At 37.9% G+C, this 20,308-nt stretch overlaps 1 protein-coding gene across 1 annotated transcript in view; it reads left to right on the top strand.

Annotated features, from left to right (window-relative positions):
• The window catches only part of spon1b (spondin 1b), a 114,737-nt gene that overhangs the window by 16,474 nt on the left and 77,955 nt on the right, over positions 1-20,308 (top strand). The window contains exons 4-6 of the mRNA XM_060884832.1: positions 10,974-11,047; positions 11,265-11,381; positions 15,219-15,367. Coding sequence (XP_060740815.1) covers positions 10,974-11,047; positions 11,265-11,381; positions 15,219-15,367 — 340 coding nt within the window. The remainder of the gene's footprint in view (positions 1-10,973; positions 11,048-11,264; positions 11,382-15,218; positions 15,368-20,308) is intronic.

The raw sequence follows: 20,308 nt of genomic DNA, 5'->3' as shown, positions 1-20,308 counted from the left end.
AGGCATTGCTGACAGGTGTGTGGTTTTCTCACAGAATTTTTTATTATTTTTTTTTTAAGCAAATTTTTATAGATTTCATAGATTTTCAATTTAAGACTAAATTAATTATAAATTAAAAAATCCACTGCTTAGGGAAAATTGTTCAGATTTGAGAACATTCGTGAAGACAGAGTACATCAATAAAATAAATAACAAAACATGGGCTAAAAAATAAACAACAGCGCAGAAGGAAAAAAAAAAATCACAAAACGACATCATAACATTAAGTTGGGTATATAACGCTAACTAGCATTATAAATAAATATAAATATATAAATAAACATTAGGTTAAACTTTCAGATTTTTTTTTTATTTTGAGGTTTTCAGGGATCGCTGAAATCAGAAGTTTTATAATTTATGGTCTTGTAATGCATGAAAAGAAAACTTGCATTGATCAAAGTACACTTTAATGATATGGAATAAGCGCTGCTTTTAATGGCTTGTTGACCGATTCGTATAAATTATATACAAATTCTTGAGAAGTGGGAGGAGCAAGAGCATGTGGGGCTTCTAAGACTAATTCTACATCTGAGAATTTAATTCATTAATCTGTTTCACACCTTTAAGGTTTGTTTTGTTTGTATTCTGTCTCGGTAAGAGAGGTCTTCATTAAATACTCATTTTTTAAGCCAGAAAGTGTCTTTATTTAAGAAAAACATCTGTAATAATTCAGTTTAATTCAAATTTATTTGTATAGCGCTTTTTACAATTGACATACAGTAATAAACACATTCTTTTTTTTCTATTAGACGTCCTCTTCATTTTTCCTGAGCAGTTCCACTTCTTTAGTTGTCATATTTTTTTTACAGCTCTGTGGTTGACTGTATCTTCTTCCCCGTAGCAGCTTTTAAGCTGCAATTTGCTCTTCACGGAGATTTTGTTTAATGAAACGTACATAAATTTCATCTGCACCACGAGTCTGATTTGTGGTCTCCAGACGTGAGTATGGAATACATGTCTCTCGGTACCTGAATGCTGATGGACGGTCGAAGGGAAGTACACGTGTGAGATTAAATAGTGTAATAAAACAGAAGAAAGCTACGAACGAATGCTCTAAATGTGCGAAATGAATGAAAGTAAGCGTAAAAAAAAAATTAAATGTACCTACATTTAATTAAAAAGTAAATGTAACCATGCTTATTTTGAAGAGCGAGCGTAGTCCAGAGTGTAGCAAATACTCATTAGTCACATTCATCCTGCAATTAGTAATGCAGATTTTTCGCTGTGTAAAATTAATCAGGAACGAATTGGAAATTTCACGGGTTTACATGTGATTTAGCTTCTTGCTTAAATGAGTGAGGAATAATGAATGAATGAATGAATGAATGAATGAATGAATGAATGAATGAAGGAAGGAAGGAAATCGGGGCATAGAAGCCTTTAGTATCACCACATATACATTACAGCACAGTACACAGTGGAATTCTTTTCTTCACATATCCCAACTTTGCAGGTTAGTGTTGGAGTGCAAAGGCAGCTATGATACAGTGCCTATAAAGCAGGGAGGGTTAATCGACTTGTAGCGATCGCTTCACGTCCACTGAGACCGACTTGATGTGGGCATGTCCATATCACAGATGTGACAAAGTTAAGGAAAAGCACCCAGCTCCTCTTCTGTCACTTAAGCAAAGATGTGAAGGTCCAGCGGATGAAAACCGAAGACTTTTCTGTCTTATGATGGAGCTCATATAGCAGAGACTCCTCTCGTTAGCGCTATGTGTATATATATGTATATGTATGTATATATAAACGTCTTCTTACAGAAAATGTTACCTCAGGAAGAGAATTTTAACAGAATCTTTTTCCTGGATGTGATACAAGAACGTTACACAAAAAGTCAAACCAAAACAATCTGCATCTCTTGACCGATCCTCACCTATACGAACGGTGGTATAAATGTCTCACCTCACTGACACCATTTTCTGCGTTTCTACCGACTGCAAATTTACTGCCGTCTTTAATGAAGTGCTTAAGAAGGTATCGCTTGAGTTAGAAAGTTCACACTTGCACAACCCCGTGTTCCAGATGTCTGTTTTAACGCTTCCGCGGCTTCCATCTGTATAATCCCTTCATCCTTTCACGCTCACGTTCATTCATATAGCCGTCACATAGCGTGTCGGATTAAACGTGAGGAAAAGACGACTTTGCCGACAGAATTCTGCACTCCTGGATAACAAGGAATTCCAGTCTCGTTATGTCTGCGTCTATACGTTGTGTGTTTTATTTTGTCCGACTTGCAAATAATGTCCAAATGAAATAAATATCCAGGTGAGTCAAGCCTTAATGAGATCTCTCTCTCTCTCTCTCTTTCTCTCTCTTTCTCTCTCTTTCTCTTTCTCTCTCTCTCACACACACACACACTCCAAAATTTCAACAGGAAGCTGAAGAGCATTGGTGATCCTGATTAAAGCTTAGCACTTAGAAGGAGTGCATGAGCTCACACTGATGCCCCGGACAAAGAAAATCCTCCATCATGGACATTTACATTATAAGAACCTTGTCCTCGTTTTCTCCCCACGCAGCCTCCACCTACACCTTTCTCCTCTCGTTTTTTTTCTCTTCTTCTTTCTCTTTCTTGAATATAATGAGCAGCCTTATCCCTGCTCAGCCTCAGCCAGGTCGCTGTCACATTTCTCTTTGTGTGTGAATAGGAAATATTTCCTGTCTCGATATCTCTCTCTTGCGGTTCTGTCACCGTCGTACGGTTTTATTCTGGATCCCTACGAAACATCTGCTGTGGCACTCGGAAACATCTGCTACGTTAAGACTTCCGTCACTCGGGCTCGGCCCAGGTCCGGGCGCCAGGCCAATCGGAAGGCCATGAAACGTGCCTGGCAGCATTGTGCAGCCATTAAATATAAGTCCAATTACTTTTGGGAGCCAGCCAAGACTTCTCCAGAGTCGAGCTGTCAGTAACGGATGCGTCTTACAGTAGCAGAGAAGAGAGAGATGTGCTAGGGGAAAGATTTTTATTCATTTATTTATTATTTTTATGGTTGCCATTTGGACGCAGTAATAAATTTGACGTGTCTCTTGAATCTTCTTCGCAACGTGTCTTTAGACTGTTTTTATATTTATTTTGTGGCAAAAAATTCACAAAGATGGACATACTGTATAAAAGAATGAAATCCAATAATCATCTGCTAAAATAAAAGCAGATGTCAGAGTTATTAATAAATATAAAGCATGGCTTTTAACTGTCCAAAAAGTAGAGCATTCATTAGGATTGAAGCTGCTGCCTGGTTGGAAATTCCAGCTAGAAGCAAAGCCATTGCCAGGGGAAAGGACGCAGGACGTGAGAGACACGCATTTCTCTGCTAGAGCCAACTTTCAATTTTTATCGAATTTAGCTAGGTGAGTTTATGAGAAAGTGAAACTCTTTGGTTGTTACAAAATGGAGGAGTTGCTTATGTTTACTTCACAGTTGGTCCATTTTTTAAACTATTGATTGTTGCATTTGGTAAAATGAAACACCTTGACATATGAAAGTGTTTTTTTTTGTTTGTTTTTTGCTAGTAAATGTATTTTTTTCTATCTGCCTGCTTGGATTTGTTTGTTTTTAGGAAATTAAGAGTAATAAAATATCAACTTGGAACTTTGACAACATTGAACACAATTGCATTAGTATTATACACTATGGGTTTAAACATTTATACATTTTTAACAGTATATGTACAGAATATACCATATACATCATCAACTTATTGTTCATCAGCACATATTTTTATAATCAATTAACCTTATCAAGTTTTTTTAAGCTAATACAGCTAAAAAGTACCAGTCTACTACAGACTTTTAAAAATGTTACAGTTTTTTTTTTTTTTTTTTTTTGCGATTCTTGCCAAAGATTGTTCTTTTGATAGGTTTATAAAATCTAGCTTTTTCAAAATACAGCGTTTTTCAAAATTTTTACATTATTGGCATAAAACTGCTTAAAGTGGTGAAAACCCAAAGACAGGATTTTTCTAAACTCCTATTTAGCGCAAGACAATCCACTGCAACGCGGACTAAACCCTGTGCATTGCAGATAAGGTACGGCGTTTTTTAAATTTCCTGAAGAGAAAATTAGAGATCCGAGGATTCCGCCCGACTGCGACGATATGTAATGTGATCAAATATGCACAAAATCTGCTTTTATTTTGAAACATTTCCTATTTTGCATTAATTTCTGTGATCGCATAATTGCATAATCGTAGATGGACTGATTTGGCTTAAACGTTTAAAAAAAATTATTTTATTTATTTGACTCGATATTGTATTTTTATTTTATATTATTATTATTATTATTATTAATTGTATAAATAATAATATGTTAAGAAAAGTGAATGGAGCTAGAGATCTGAACACTTTATTACATCACACTGTGTTTTATTCAGATTTTTTGTTTCGAATTTTATTGATCATGCTGATTTCCTTTTTTTTGTAGCCTTAAATGAATGTTTTTTTTAGTTTGCTCTAACATGACATCTGAAGCAGAAACCGTCTGAAAGACAAAACAAACAGGAAGCTTGTGTGACACTAATTTGAAATGTGGACAGCATAAGGTTAACATGTCTGAAATATACCTGTAGTGATTATACCAGCGGTACGAAATATCTGTTTAGATTTTTTTTCCTTAGGGATTCATGGTGCAAATGTGTAAAACTGCTCCTGGAAAAAGAAGATATTCTTTTGTCAGTGGTTTTAATTTAAACTGCATAGTAATACCTTCGTCTTGTCAAGGTCTCCAGGAAACCTTTTTTTTTTTTTTTTGAGTTTATTTGCTGAAATCTTGCGAGCTTATGAAAAGCTTCTTTAGTTCCTTTTGGGTCGCTTTGACCTATGAGATATTCAATAAAGAGCGAAAAATTGAGATCCTTCTTAGAAGCCACTCCATGCAGTGTAGTTTGTGATTTGAAAATGAATCTAATTCAAATCTCTTTGCGGTCTGCGGTTGCCATGTATTTGCTCTTTGGTGCATCATCAGTCCTCCTTCTATAGTGTTTACCCTACTCAGGGTGACAGGGAACCTGGAGTCTTTCCCAGGGGATTCGGGGGGCCTGAGGTGAAGGACAATCTGTATGGGGACAATCACACACCTATAGACTATAGGAACAGTTTAGAGATGCCAGTCAGCCTACAACTCATGTCTTTTTTTCCTGGGGGAAGAAATCCAGTGTACTTGGAGGAAACTCCTAAGAGAAAATGGAAACTCCACACAGACAGAACGGAGGAAGGATTCCAACCAGCGACCCCAGAAGTGTGAGACATTCTAATTACTAAGCTATTGTGGACAGGTGAAAAACCTCAGACCCACTTTTGGTTGCTTGGAAACCTGACTTGAAACTGACTTGAATGAATCCTGGTTCTCTGGCATGTTATTACTCATTAATATAGTGACTTAATATAGACTCTTAAGAGAGAATGAGTATAAGACAGTGTAGTGCATTGTGCTTGCAACAAAAAAAGGCACTGGCAGATGTTTAGGCTACGAACTGAAGGAATTCTGTCCTTATGTCTTACAATGAAGATTGTTTTTTACTCTTGCTTTTGTAGCCCATCTTCCTCAACATTCAGCTGAAGTTTGTATTTTCTGAAATGCTTTAATGATCACCACGGATTTAATGAGTGGTTATCTGAGTTACATGTGGATCCAACAGGTCTGGCTGTTCTCCTTTGAACCCTCTCACTGATCAGCTGTTTTGTGTCCCAGGAGATATCCGACATACAGTGATGCCTCGAGATACGAGTGCTTTGACATACGAATTTTTTGAGATACGAGCTGTGATTCGACCAAATTGAGCATCCGAGCCGCCGCCACCGAAACAAAGATCCCCAACAACCACGTGTGAGATACGAGCATCCGAGCCGCCGCTGAAACAAAGATACCCAACAACCACATGTGCTCTGTTTCCCCGCCTCAGCTTCCCGCATCTCACTCGGTTAAAGCCGCCTTTTCACTGCACACGACAAACGATGGCCGATAAACAGGAAGTCATTCATTACCTATGGAGAGTCGCAAAGGCGCTGCGCGAGGTGCCGACCATCTGCGCATCCGTAATTTTCGGATCCGTTTTAAACGTTGGATCCGTTAAAAAAATTTTAACTTGTGCGACTACACCGCATCTGATATGCCGACCGGACAAGTTTTTATTAAAACGACCGGCAGACATTAGTGAGGAAAGAGTGACAAAAAAGGCAAAAACAAGTGAAGAGAAAAGCGATGAAGAAAATTAAGCAAAATTAATGTTAAGAAAACAGAAATTGTAGCAATTAAGTTCAGTTAAGTTAAGAGAATTTCAGTTAAGTTCGTTAATTTTAGTGAAGTTTAGTTAAGTTCCATTTAAGTGTAAAGTAGCATTAAGAGTGTACAGTAGCGAGTAAGTGAACGAAAGTGAAAGTGTAATTCCTCCTAACTCCTCCTCCTGTTTACTCCTCCCTCAACCTCCGTGCGCATCTTCCGTAAAGTAAAACCAGTTTATGTTTTTAACATTTTCTTTTATTACTGTATGTTTTTATACAATATTTGTCACTTATAAATACAGGTACTGTACATTTTTCATATTCAAAACACATAAACAAAACAACTGGAGTGGAATTTTGCAAGCTGGAATGGATTAATGGGATTTCAATTCATTTAAACAGGGAAAATTGCTTTGAGATACGAGCAATTTGAGATACGAGCAAAGTCACGGAACGAATTAAACTCGTATCTCAAGGTATTACTGTACTCAATCCACCAATTATCAGTCCACAAAAATTAAATTTTTCATCCATTCTGGTGCTTGGTGTGAACATGAAGCCAAAGATGAAGCTCTTGTCCTCTATCTGTATGATTTTATACAGCATGCTGCTGCCATATGGTCAGTTTGATGAAATTAAAAGAATTTTGAAATCTCAGGAATTTACCATTAATGTACAGTGGAATAATGATTTCTTTGCAGCTGGTGTGAAGAATTTTGTTTGGCATATGGATAAAATACGTGGCAAGTTTCAGGATTGTTGTTTATGCCTTAAAAACCTGTTTAGGTTATTTTATATTTTATTTTTTTTAGATTTATTTTATTTTTATTTTTAATATTTACAATTTTCAAGCTTTAAATGTTTTTTCCCATTTTCAAAAGAACATTGTAGCCTTTTGAAAAAAGAAACAACAAAGATTTTTTTTTAGTCCCTATTTATTTATTTATTTATTTATTTATTTATTTATTTATTCATTCATTTATTTAACCCAATCTTGGTAGAATTGGTAGAATCTTGGTCATTATAACCAAGAAAAAAAAAGTATAGTTCAGAATGAAATATAGTGTTGAATAGGAATTGTCACATAAATTCCAAATCAAATATGCAAATAGCAACAGTAACATCATAAAGTTTGCCTAATGTATAAAATATACCATTTAGCCGCACTGTTTTTTGTGAGTTTTTGTAGTCATCAAGCAATCAGTTCATCTCGCTCTACGTTTCTGCCAATGAGGCACACCAAACATTTTAGAATTCAACGCCCAATTTTATTCTTGATATGTGGAGCATAATTGGAGGTCGATGCTAACCCTGTGTATACTATCAAGATTTGTGGCGTTAGTCATTTGAATTACAGATGTGAGAGCTACATGTAAGAATATTAGAGCCAGATGTGTTTGCTGGATCTTTTTAATGGGAGATGAAACCTCTTTAAACTGGCTCAGGTTTGTTTGGAGCTTATGTGTTTCTCTCCTACGTCTAATAAAAGGCTTTTTAACTCATCAGATTTGACCCTCGGGCCCCTGTTTGGAGAAGGTTGCAGTAAGGTGTGATGTGCTGAGCAGGAGAGTTTTACTCTAATATCCTCATAAATTTGCAGTTTCTGCAGTGAAGGATGCTGCTGATCAGTGGGGAGATCTGCACCGTACAAGTGGAATCACAATGGGGAACGAGAGAAGAAGTTTAAAATAAATAGCCACCTTTATTAGGAAGGCGGTCACATCATTGAGTCTTAAGAACTAAAGATGTATGTTGAATACTGAACACGCTGGAGTTAATACAGGAGAAATGAAAGAGGTCAGATTTAGACTAGTTTGTGCATCAGTTCCTATCAGATGGCTTGCAAATCGGTTAGCATATGTGTGGAAATCGCTGCATTAAATGTGATCTAAAAAATAGATGGGTTAATTTTCCTGAGTTCATTTTGAACAATTATTCTTAAACCTGTATCATTTCTGAGTCAGGAGCTTTCGAATTCAGTTTTATTTTTGCTGACTGGGACCCCAGTACATATTTATATTAATTACAATTACCGTAATATTTAAATATAAGGCTTTTTATTAAAATATCTACAATAACCTCCAGGGTTGGGGGTTCGATTCCCGCCTCCGCCTTGTGTGTGTGGAGTTTGCATGTTCTCCCCGTGCCTCGGGGGTTTCCTCCGGGTACTCCGGTTTCCTCCCTCGGTCCAAAGACATGCGTGGTAGTTTGATTGGCATCTCTGGAAAATTGTCCGTAGTGTGTGATTGCGTGAGTGAATGAGAGTGTGTGTGTGCTGGGTTGGGTTGGCACTCCGTCCAGGGTGTATCCTGCCTTGATGCCCGATGACCCGAGGTACTTCGGATAAGTGGTAGAAAATGAATGAATGAATGAATGAATGAATGAATGAACTCATTCAGTTCCAGCCAAACTGGCTAATAACTCATTGTAATTTCCATCAGAAAATAAATAAACAAAAATAAAAATAGAAATTGCAGAAGAAGAAGCTTTTATTTCATACATTACATATACATTACAGCAAAGTGAAATCATTTTCCTCTTTTATATGCTAGATTGTTAGGAAGTAAAATAAAATAGTGCCCCTGGGACTGAGTGGTTCAAGAACCTTGATCAAGGGCCCAATAGTGGCAACTTTCCAGTGAGGTAGGTAGAACCTTAACCGCTGAGCTACTGATGTCCAAATGCAGGCGAGCCAGCCAGGAACCAAACTTAGAATCTTTTGTAGACAGACACGTTATCCATTATGGAAGTCAAAGGTAATGTATTTTGTAAAGGTTATATGGATTGATACATAGGTAAAAAAGCTGGTACGATTTCTAGATGCCTCAGGACCCTCACAGGGTTGGCCTCTTCATACTGAAGGTCCAAAATATTCATAAACGGAAGATTTGACGTTCGTGTGAATGAAGTTGAAAACTGTTGGAGCTGGTACAAACTCTAGATGCCTCAGGATGGGTAGAAAGAGGAAGATAGAAGCAAGTGGAGAGGAATTAGCATAGTTGTTCACTTTTACACTCTGGTACTTTGGTGAACAAGTTCATTTGGGTTTACAGACAGTTTCTCTTCCTTTGCTTGCAAGAAAAATGTTAATGTTAAAAATGTTTGTGTGTGAATGTTAAGTGAAGTTAAGTGAAGTTAAGTGAAATTTTCTGCATTTTTCAGCACCATTTATCATTTCTGTGAGATAAGCTTTGGGTTGAGGAGCGTGTGTGTGCCAGTTTAGCGCAGATGGACAGCTCTCCACAGTATCGGTGAGTTCTAGCAGTCGGCAGGTCCTCAGTAAGTCTGCATTAGCATGCGGTGGACATGGTGGAGGTGTGACGAGGAGGTGTGTGATCCCGCTCTGCTTTAAACTCCTGGGAGCCACTTTTCAAGAATATCGGACAATTTTACAGGCTTCTTTTAAACTCCGGGCTGTCCAGCAGTCTGGAAGTGTCAGATTGCTCATATTTGATGAGGCTCAGGGAAGGTGAACATTCTTGAGAAAGTGGACATTTCTTTTGTATTGGACAAGAACAGTGAACATTGTGTTAAGGATGTGTTTTTCTTTTTCCTTTTTTAATAACAACTAATCAATGAGCAGGTTAGACGTGCTTCATATGCTTCATCATTTTAAAAATGATGCACATGCTATGTAATAGTACAACTTAACACTGTAAACAGCTTAAAATGAGAGTGCTAACCATCCTCTGACACATACAGAGACCACGCCTCCTACACAGGTACTGACAGATACAGAGGTCACACCTCCTACACAGGTACTGACAGATACAGAGGTCATGCCTCCTACACAGGTACTGACACAAACAGAGGCCACACCTCCTACACAGGTACTGACAGATACAGAGGTCACACCTCCTACACAGGTACTGACAGATACAGAGGCCACGCCTCCTACACAGGTACTGACACATACAGAGGCCACGCCTCCTACACAGGTACTGACAGATACAGAGGCCACACCTCCTACACAGGTACTGACACATACAGAGGCCATGCATCCTACACAGGTACTGACACGTACAGAGGCCATGCCTCCTACACAGGTACTGACACATACAGAGGCCACGCCTCCTACACAGGTACTGACAGATACAGAGGTCACACCTCCTACACAGGTACTGACAGATACAGAGGTCCCGCCTCCTACACAGGTACTGACACATACAGAGGCCACACCTCCTACACAGGTACTGACAGATACAGAGGTCACACCTCCTACACAGGTACTGACACATACAGAGGCCACACCTCCTACACAGGTACTGACACATACAGAGGCCACGCCTCCTACACAGGTACTGACAGATACAGAGGTCATACCTCCTACACAGGTACTGACACATACAGAGGCCACACCTCCTACACAGGTACTGACACATACAGAGGCCACACCGCCTACACAGGTATTGACAGATACAGAGGCCACGCTTCCTACACAGGTACTGACACTATACAGATTTATTGCTGTATATGATACAGTACTGTATATGCTGTATATGATACAGTACTATTGCTTCATGTCTTTACTGTAAGGGTTCAGTTGTGACTTTTATGCTGTCTGTCCTAATGCAGAAATATGTAGAAGATCTTGAATGCTCTCAAGAATCTGTTCTCACGACGGAGGCGTATTGTCTCAGATGAAAGTGGAGTAATATGTAAAAGCAGCGTAACCTTTTCCTTTCTTTCTTTTTTTTACTGTCTCTTCTAAGGGCGAGCGTGGTACAGAGGAAGATAATATCCTTCCAGGATGAAGGCTCTCTCACCAGGAGGCTGTGCGAGAAAGGTAATTACAAATGTGTGCCTCAGCTATGCAACTAGAACCTTATAATTACATTTTTTTTTTGGTCAATTCAGTGTAATTTGCTTGTCCCACTGAACCGTGTGTGTGTATCTTATGCAGACTGGCGTGTGTGTGTGTGTGTGTGTGTGTGTATGTGTGTGTGTGTGTGCGACGTCGTATCTGCCTGGTCCATAAGTAATCTACAGCTCTTGTTCTGCAGATCCTTTGAAAACCACAGAGAAGCCTTTGCATGAGTGCTGCGCATGTGGAACAGCCAAGTACCGGCTCACCTTCTACGGGAACTGGAGTGAGAAAATCCATCCCAAAGATTATCCACGTGAGTATTGTATACACACTTGTATTGTGATTTTTAATTTTATGGCTCGTAGATGTTAAACTATTCAATCCGTGTTTTAAGACATTTATAATAAAAAGGTTTGTTTTGGTTCCTAAACGCGATCCATTTTTTTAATACTTTGCATCCTTATAACCCCAACCTTCTGACCCCAACCTTCTTCCCGACTTCCTCGAACTTTTATACATCTGATATTCGTATATTTTATTTTCTTTACAGCTTTGATACTAACAGAACAAAAATATTAACACGTTTAGAATTCACAGTCACCACATTCTAGCTGCACAAAATACAAAAGTTTTATTTCTAAGTAACAAAGTTACCAAAAATTCCTTATGTTCATCAACAGTGACGTACAAAACATCTAAAGCAGGGGTGGCCAATCCGCGGCTCCCGGTCTTTTCCCCAGTTTCATGCGGCTCTTACGTTTATATCGAAGTTTGTATTTGTGTCTTTTTAATATGTGTGTTGGGGGGCATGGTGGCTTAGTGGTTAGCACGTTCGCCTCACACCTCTAGGGTTGTGGGTTCGATTCCCACCTCCACCTTGTGTGTGTGGAGTTTGCATTTTCTCCCCGTGCCTGGTTGGACACCCCTGATCTAAAGGATAATCCAAACGCTGCCATGTACAATAAAACTGTCCTTAAGATCATCAGAGTCTGTTAACCGAGTATCGTAGACACGTCTTTGACAACATCTCAAGGAAAGAAATTGTAAGCCACCAGAAATTGTCACCATGGCAACAAAACTATAGAAACAAGAGTCCAAATCCAAGTCAAAACTTGTTTTTTTGTTTTTCTGTAAATCTGGACAATCCCAGCACTTCCTGTTTGAATTTTTTTATGTTGGTTAAACAATTTTCAGACACCTCATGGTTATTTCATGTAGATTGTCTTGGTTGTGGTAAGTAAACTTATCAGGCGAAGACTCAGAAACCAAATTTTCGTGCTATTTTTATGCTGTTTTTCTTTTTTAAAGTGTAATTAAGCAAACATAAAGACAAAACATTCTTTGTCTCCCATTTTTATTATTGAAATCCTGTTAAAAAACGGCATTGTAACAGATCCAGGCTGTAAAATGGCTTATTCCTGTGTTCATTAGTAAACAGTGAGCTAATGTGTAATCAAATTACAGCTCATCTCATAATTATGCCTCCCGTGTGGGTGATTATGAAGACAGGAAGTGGGATCTCTGCCTCCCTCTTAGTACATACTGTGTGTGTGTGTGTGTGTGTGTGTGTGTGTGTAAGCATACGGTCAGCTGTTTGCTGAAGGATAACAACGGAAGACTTTGTTGAAACAGTAGAGGGAGAAGAAATCCTGTGGAGAGGAGCAGATCCGCTGAGCTGGACTTTAGGGAGAACGTTGAAGGATCGTTATTTAATGCTGGACACAATGCTGCACTTTCTGTGTACGTGTGAGTCTGCTGTTCCTGCATAGGGACTAGCAATTAGTGAGAGAACAGCAGCCTTGTTTATCCTCATATCTCTGTGTGTGTGTGTGTGTGTGTGTGTGTGTGTGTGTGTGTGTGTGTGTGATTATGGGGACATGGTTTAAACCAGCTTTATTGTTACTAGGGTTGGGATATTGCAATATGGAAAAATTGTTATATTCTTCTTCTTTTTCTTCTTCTTCTTCTTCTTCTTCTTCTTCTTCTTCTTCTTATTATTATTATTATTATTATTATTATGCTTTATATTCCTGAATCTGATTGCTCACAACGTGTTAATAAACTAACTGTTAATAAACTATCTATTTTCCTCAATAGATCCAAAAGACAGATCGGACACTAGCAGCATCTGCAAGGCAAATCGCCGGCTTAGGTTTACGCGCTCCGTCTTATTTCTTATCGTTTCTGTAGTAGTGACTCGATCAGAAAGACTTGCACGATAATGGGGTTTGGGAAGAAAATCTATAGTAGCTGTTGATACGGTGACGTGTTCTGTGAGAAGAAGATGAACAGTCCGAGTGCTTTGTAAATCCTTGGACGCAAGTTTTCCAGGTCTTCAGAAGAACCTAAGGGAAGGAAGTGTAAAGGAAATAACTGTTTCACAGACGTTCCATAACATTAAATATAACTATAAAAGTACAAAATGTACATTAATAAAGCAAACATTGTAGGAAGGAAACATCTCAGAACCCTGTCATTGATTATGTTTCTTTAACCACATGGCCCTAAGTGCTTTATTCTTTACAGAAGGGTTTGTATTAAAACAACTTCACTATACAACAATCTAAAAACGTCTTTGTACCATTTATTTATATTTAGAACAGCTACAACATTTTTAGTACGAGGCCCTATATTTTTAAAAGACCACTCTCACTCACTCACACTCATTTTCTAGTGCTTATCCGAACTACCTCGGGTCACGGGGAGCCTGTGCCTCAGGCGTCATTGGGGATCAAGGCAGGATACACCCTGGACGGAGTGCCAACCCATTGCAGGGCATACACACACACACTAAAATCATAAACTAGGAAGGACACAAAATACAGTGGAATGGGTTTGTACTGTTTGTATTTGCATATTAACAAGCAATAAAGCAAATGAAAGCAGCTTCTGAACGCATGCAGATAAAATCATGATACATGATAGAGTACAGATACAGGAGAATAAATTGAGATGTAATTAAATAAAGTGCAAAATAATATTTTCACATTTAAAAAAGGAAAAAAATCAGATCGTAGAATTCAGAAAATAATTAGATTTTTTTAAAGTACTCATTATGTGCCATTAAACTGACAGAAAAAGAAGAGAAAGAAAAAGAAAGTGTTTACATATATAAGAGATTTGATTACTGATATACATACAGAGAATAACCGGATTAACTGAAGTCCTTTTTAGTGCAATATAAGAGTCTCTACGATATTGTGATCTGAGAACCAAAAAAAAAAAAGAAAAATCTACTATATATTTTGGAGCTTGCAATTTTTCAAAATAACATCAGATTTTCTTCAGACTCGGGCGGAGACGTGAGTCGGCACACGCCCTGAGAAATCATCACACGCACTCAGACAAAGCCATCGTCCATTACTTCCAGGAAGTAATTACAAAGTCTTCATTAGTACGAGTTTAAAAAGAAGATTCCAGTGCTTGTAATTTTAGCAATTTAAGTTGTTTTCTAGAAAAAAATGAACAAAATACTTTGCATTGCAAATTAAAAAAAAAAAAACAAAAAAAAAGCAATGACAAAAAATCAGAGAAAAAAAAAACTCAGTGAAATCCTAGAGAGACTTTGTGAATATATTTTTTTAGTAGAACTAAGATCACTGCACTTTTATGATTTTTTTAAAATCATTACTCCATCGCTTTCATTTTCAAGATCCTACAAAGATAAGAAAATTTCTGTTAAACAGAAAAAGAGAAAAAGGAAAAAGGAAAGACGTTGATGAGGTTCACTAATGGGAATAAATACTACACTCTAAAAAGCAAAAGAAAAGAAAAATGATGGACCTGGAGCTTGTGTGTGTGAGCATGTGTGTGTGTGTATAGAGTGTCGTTGGCGTTTACATGAACACTCATTATGAAGGTCTGAGCTAAGAACAGATTTCCTCAATAAATCTCTCAGGTTCACTAAACAGATGTTTTATTCCCTACACTGCTGCGATGTTGATGGCACTCAGCATCAACTTCCTGAGTGTGAATACGTAATCAGATTATAGTACGATTCTGATTATTTTGTGATTTTCCTATTAAGATTCACTGTATAAATGCTGCTGACAAGAATTCCTAAGGGACTCCTGAGCAGGTTCTTTTAACAGCTGTCGATCAAATCGAACCCGACGGCTGCGTGTTTGATGGTCGCATTTGTTTCTAACAGGCCGAGCCAATCACTGGTCAGCTCTGATCGGTGCCTCTCACACCAGGAATTATGTGCTGTGGGAATACGGAGGATACGCCAGCGAGGGGGTGCGTCAAGTCGCCGAGCTCGGCTCGCCAGTCAAAATGGAGGAGGAGATCCGTCAGAAGGTAGAATAAATTTTCCACCACATGTTTTTTGTAGATTAGCGTCCATCAGATGCATGAACAGAAGAGCATATCACTAGAGGTCATAATGATTCCTGGCGTGCTGCAGCTTCAGACAGAACATCTCATGCTAGGTCTGGTAGATGGTTTCCAGTAACTGCAGTATAAAGATGTTCTTAGTGTTCTTGTTTTGATATATAAACAACAACAACAATGATGATGATGATCATGATGATGATGATGAAGATGATTATTATGCTGTCATGAAAATGAAGTGAAATGAAACTAACTAATTGCATTTATTTATTTGTATATTATTCATTTATTTCAGCAGCATATAGGATTATTATTATTATTATTATTATTATTATTATTATTATAAATACTTAAATACGTGGACACAATTTAATTATTTAATTATTATTATTATTATTATTATTAATAATAATAATAATAATAATAATAATAATAATAATAATAATAATAATGTACTTATTTTTGAAATATATTTTATATTATTATTATCCAATTAGTTTGCACATTAATCACTCTAATCATTATTCTTTGTTATTTTTATTTGGCTTTCTTGGTATTTCATTATCAAATGCAGTAAATAGTATAATAAATGATAGAAAACCAATAAAAAAATCAATATACAAGAAAAATATATACAAGAAAATAAAAAGTTCTAAATATATGAATAGGAAAATATAAATAGGATGTTAAAATATTAAAAATAATAATAATAATCTTTATACAAATAGTAAATAATGATAAAAAGTTTGCTGTTAAACAAATTGCTGTTTATCTTTGAATAATTTGAGGTTAATTCTATTAAGATTCCATAAAGAACCTCTAAAAGTAACTTTCCTGATTATTTGAGTTCTTGAATTGAGCAGAATCTGAGTAAAGGGAGCAGAAATCGAACACGGCAAGTAGGTTGGACAAATGCTGTGTTATCAGGCCACATGAAGCTTTGTAGGTTAGTAACAACAGTTTGTGCCGAGTGAAGAAATCTTTTTTTTTATTTATGTTTTTTATGTTTTTTTTTAATGTATGTTAAAATCTACTTTGACATATAAATGGAAGTGGTGGCTCAAGTGGTTAAGGCACTGGGTTGCTGTTTGGTAGGTCAGGGTTCGAACCCCAGCACTGCCGCTGTCAGGCAATTGAGCAAGTCCCTTAACCCTCCCTACTCCAGGGGTACTGTATCATAGCTGACCCTTCACTCTAACTCCAACCTTCTCAGTTGGGATATGTAAAGAAAACACTTATGCTGTAATGTATATGTGATTATATTAAAGGTTTCTATGCCCCGATTTCCTTCAAATGAGGATTCAGGAGGTCATAATGTCACAGTGGTGTTTTTTCTCTCAGCATCTGAAATTGGCTCACAATATACATTTACAGCATTTAGCAGACTTACATTTTGTCATACAATTGAGCGATTAAGGGTTACGTACAGTACCATGCTCGGGGCCCAACATTGGTCGCATGGTACACCAACGGTCTGATCTGTAAGCCAAACACCTTAACCACTAGACTACCAATTCATCAGAATATAAAGTTCAATGCACGTGTAGTTTATCAACAAAATATTTCTGGATGTCTCAGATGTGTGGGTTTTGGTTCTTAATAAAATGTCACATGGTCTGAACAAGAACAAGTGAAGCGAGGGGCTGATTTCTTTGTAGCCCAGTCTATAGATTATTCCTGCAGCCTCATCAGTGACCATCATGTCAGATTAAACTAGATTATATTTAAACTATAAGGTATAGACCTAGGTATAGCAAGCATGAATAAGGTGGAATGTTTACACAGACATTTCCCAAAATGTCTTCAGAGGAGAAATTAAACATAGACAGACTGACACACATTTTGTCTAATCAAAGTAGAAATTACAGAGAATGACAGATTAAAGAACCGGAGGTGAAGGTTTTTTTTTTTGTTTGGATGAAAAAAGCTTTTTTGTTTACTTTGTTCCAATAAAACAGACGTGCCAAATGAGTGTAGTGTACGCCTGGGGCTACTTGGGAAGATACCATAAATTAGAAAATTATGTCATTCAGGTGGAAGAAAATGAAAAAGCAGGAAATTGTTTTTTTTTTCCTGGCATTAATTTAAAGTCATGAGAACTCTTTTTTTTTAAACACCATTTTAATGAGCGATTAATAATTGCCGAGCACTAGAACTGGCTTTATAATGGAACGGGCTTTGTTGCTGTGGGGTAGAATATAATTGTGAATGAGACATGCTCTGATGAAAGCAAATCGGACTAGTGAACAAAACTTCAAAAACCGATCACGTATTTGTACAAGTGAGAAGTGGGAAGTGTGGGGAAAAATAGACGAAAAACGCTAGTCAGCAGGGTTTGTTATCATATACATACTGTATGAGTGCAATATATGGAAATAGAATTGTTCCTTCTTTCTCTGGTTTGAAAAAGACTGAGAAATGAGCTATTTCAGGTGGATTTAAAAGAGGTGGAGAGATTAATAATAATATGAGTAGCTGTATACATTTACGACATTTAGCAGACACCCTTATCCAGAGTGACTTACAACTGAGCAACTAAGGGTTAAGGGCCTTGCTCAGGGGCCCAGCAGTGGCAGCTTGGTGGACCTGGGGTTCAAACCTATGACCTTCCAATCAGTACCCCAACACCTTAACCACTGAGCTACCACATCCCCCATGTGTAGTCAGGAACTGCTTGTTGGCAGTGGCAAGTGGCAAGTGGCAAGAAAAAACTTTCAGATAAGATGTCGGAATATTAAAAATAATGTAAGTATAATAATAAGTAATTAAAACAAATGGTTAAAGCAAAACTGGCATGTGGTAGCCTAGTGGTTATGGTGTTGGGCTACCAATCGGAAGGTTGTGAGTTCGATCTCTGCTACACCAAGCTGCCACTGTTGGGCCCCTCAATTGTTCAGTTGTATAAAAACGAGATAATGTAAGTCACTCTGGATAAGGGCGTCTGCTGAATGCTGTAAATGTAATGTGTAACTGTAAAACAGACTGTGGTAGCCTAGTGGTTAACATGTTGGACAACCAATCAAAAGACAAGCAGTGGCACTAAGCTGCCACTGTGCCTCAATTGCCTCAATGTCGATCTGGATAAGGGCGTCTGTCAATTGACATACATGTAAATAGGTTTATAGTTAGGGGCCAAGCACTATAATTCTTGTAATTGCTATATTTTAAAAAATGTGATAAATGATTGTCTAGAAATAAGACATTTGAGAGACACAATAAGTGGAGGGATTAATAGTATTACTAGCTGTGCCGACAGGAACCGCTTGGTGGCATTGATTTCAAAATGTTGGCAAAATGAATCATTTGACATTTACTCATGTCGCATTTTATTGGAAAGAAAATGGCCGTTTTTGGTTTATGGTCTAAATTTCAATCCATCCATCTATTCATCCATTTATCCATCCATCCGATCCATTTTCCGTCTTACTGTCAATTTTGTCCATATAGCTACCCATCCATCCATTCACTCACTCTGGAAAATTTAGAGATGCCAATCAGTCTACAGCACAGTCTATGGACAGGGAAGGAAACCGGGATACCTGAAGGAAACCCCGAAACATAAAGAGAACATGCAAACTCTACAGACAGGATGTAGACCCCAACATCGTAGTTTATATATGTTATAGATATAGTTTATATGTCCCCCTGTTTGGCACAGTTTCATCTGCTGGAACCTCATCCTGCTGTGTTAATTCCTGGCTGTGTGGTGAAGATGTGCAAATATTTCATTAAAAATGTCAGCCTGAGAGAATAATAGCATCCCATTAGGGCTGTATTTAAAGTAGTCCTGTGGTAAGTAAAAGCCTGTTTGTACAGATAATAGTCCACTTTCTTGGAATCATCAAATCATTTATTTCAAAGTGCACCAACACAAAGGATTTTATTTTTCTGCGTCACGTCCGCCTTGCTCTTTGCGTCTCGAGTTAACTCACCGAATGACTAATGCGCATAAATGAAAGAAGTGCCGTAATTTGATTACTAAAGTATTATTTCATTTTTGTTATAAAATTAAAAATATATAAAGCATTATAAATATATCATCTTACTTTTAATAGCCATTCGGTATGGCCGAATAAGTTGTGTTATTATTGTGGGTAAATTCCACTCAGACTATTGTTGCTGTTCTTGTCAATTGTCGCAGAGGGTCAAGAGAGACAACATTGCAGCAAAAATCGATAGATAGAGAGAGAGAGAGAGAGAGAGAGAGAGAGAGAGAGAGAGAGAGAGAGAGTAGGAGATTGAGAGAGAAAGAGAGGGATGGGTGGGGAGAGAGAGAGAGAGAGAGAGAGAGAGAGAGAGGGGAAGAAAGTAGGAGATTGAGAGAGAAAGAGAGGGATGGGTAGGGGAGTGAGAGAGAGAGAGAGAGAGAGAGAGAGAGAGAGAGAGAGAGAGAAAGAGGGGAAGAAAGTAGGAGTTTGAGAGAGAAAGAGAGGGATGGGTAGGGGAGTGAGAGAGAGAGAGAGAGAGAGAGAGAGAGAGAGAGAGAGAGAGAGAGAGAGAGGGAGGGAGAAAGTAGGAGATTGAGAGAGAAAGAGAGGGATGGGTGGGAGAGAGAGAGAGAGAGAGAGATAGAGAGAAAGTGAGAGAGAGAGAGAGAGAGAGAGAGAGGAAGAAAGTAGGAGATTGACAGGGAAAGAGACGGATGGGTGGGGGGAGAGAGAGAGAGCGAGAGAGCGAGAGATGGGGGGGGGGTGTAAATGAGGACATGAACAAGTGTAAATGCATTCTGAAGTCCTAGCAAGACATAATCATATTAGCAATACAGAAGTCCAGGTGGAAACAGGAAGAAAGTATTTAAAAGATTTGAGCCTGATCTTTTTACCCCAAATCAGTGTTTTGCTCGTGTTCTGACTGAAGTCACAACATCCTCATTAACATTCTTTTTGCCACTAACGGTGTCAGTGCTAC

This window comes from Tachysurus vachellii, chromosome 13 (genome assembly GCF_030014155.1).
Source record: "Tachysurus vachellii isolate PV-2020 chromosome 13, HZAU_Pvac_v1, whole genome shotgun sequence".
NCBI lineage: Eukaryota > Metazoa > Chordata > Actinopteri > Siluriformes > Bagridae > Tachysurus > Tachysurus vachellii.
The sequence above is the reverse complement of the archived record's forward strand: the minus strand, read 5'-3'. Positions and strand labels throughout refer to the sequence as shown.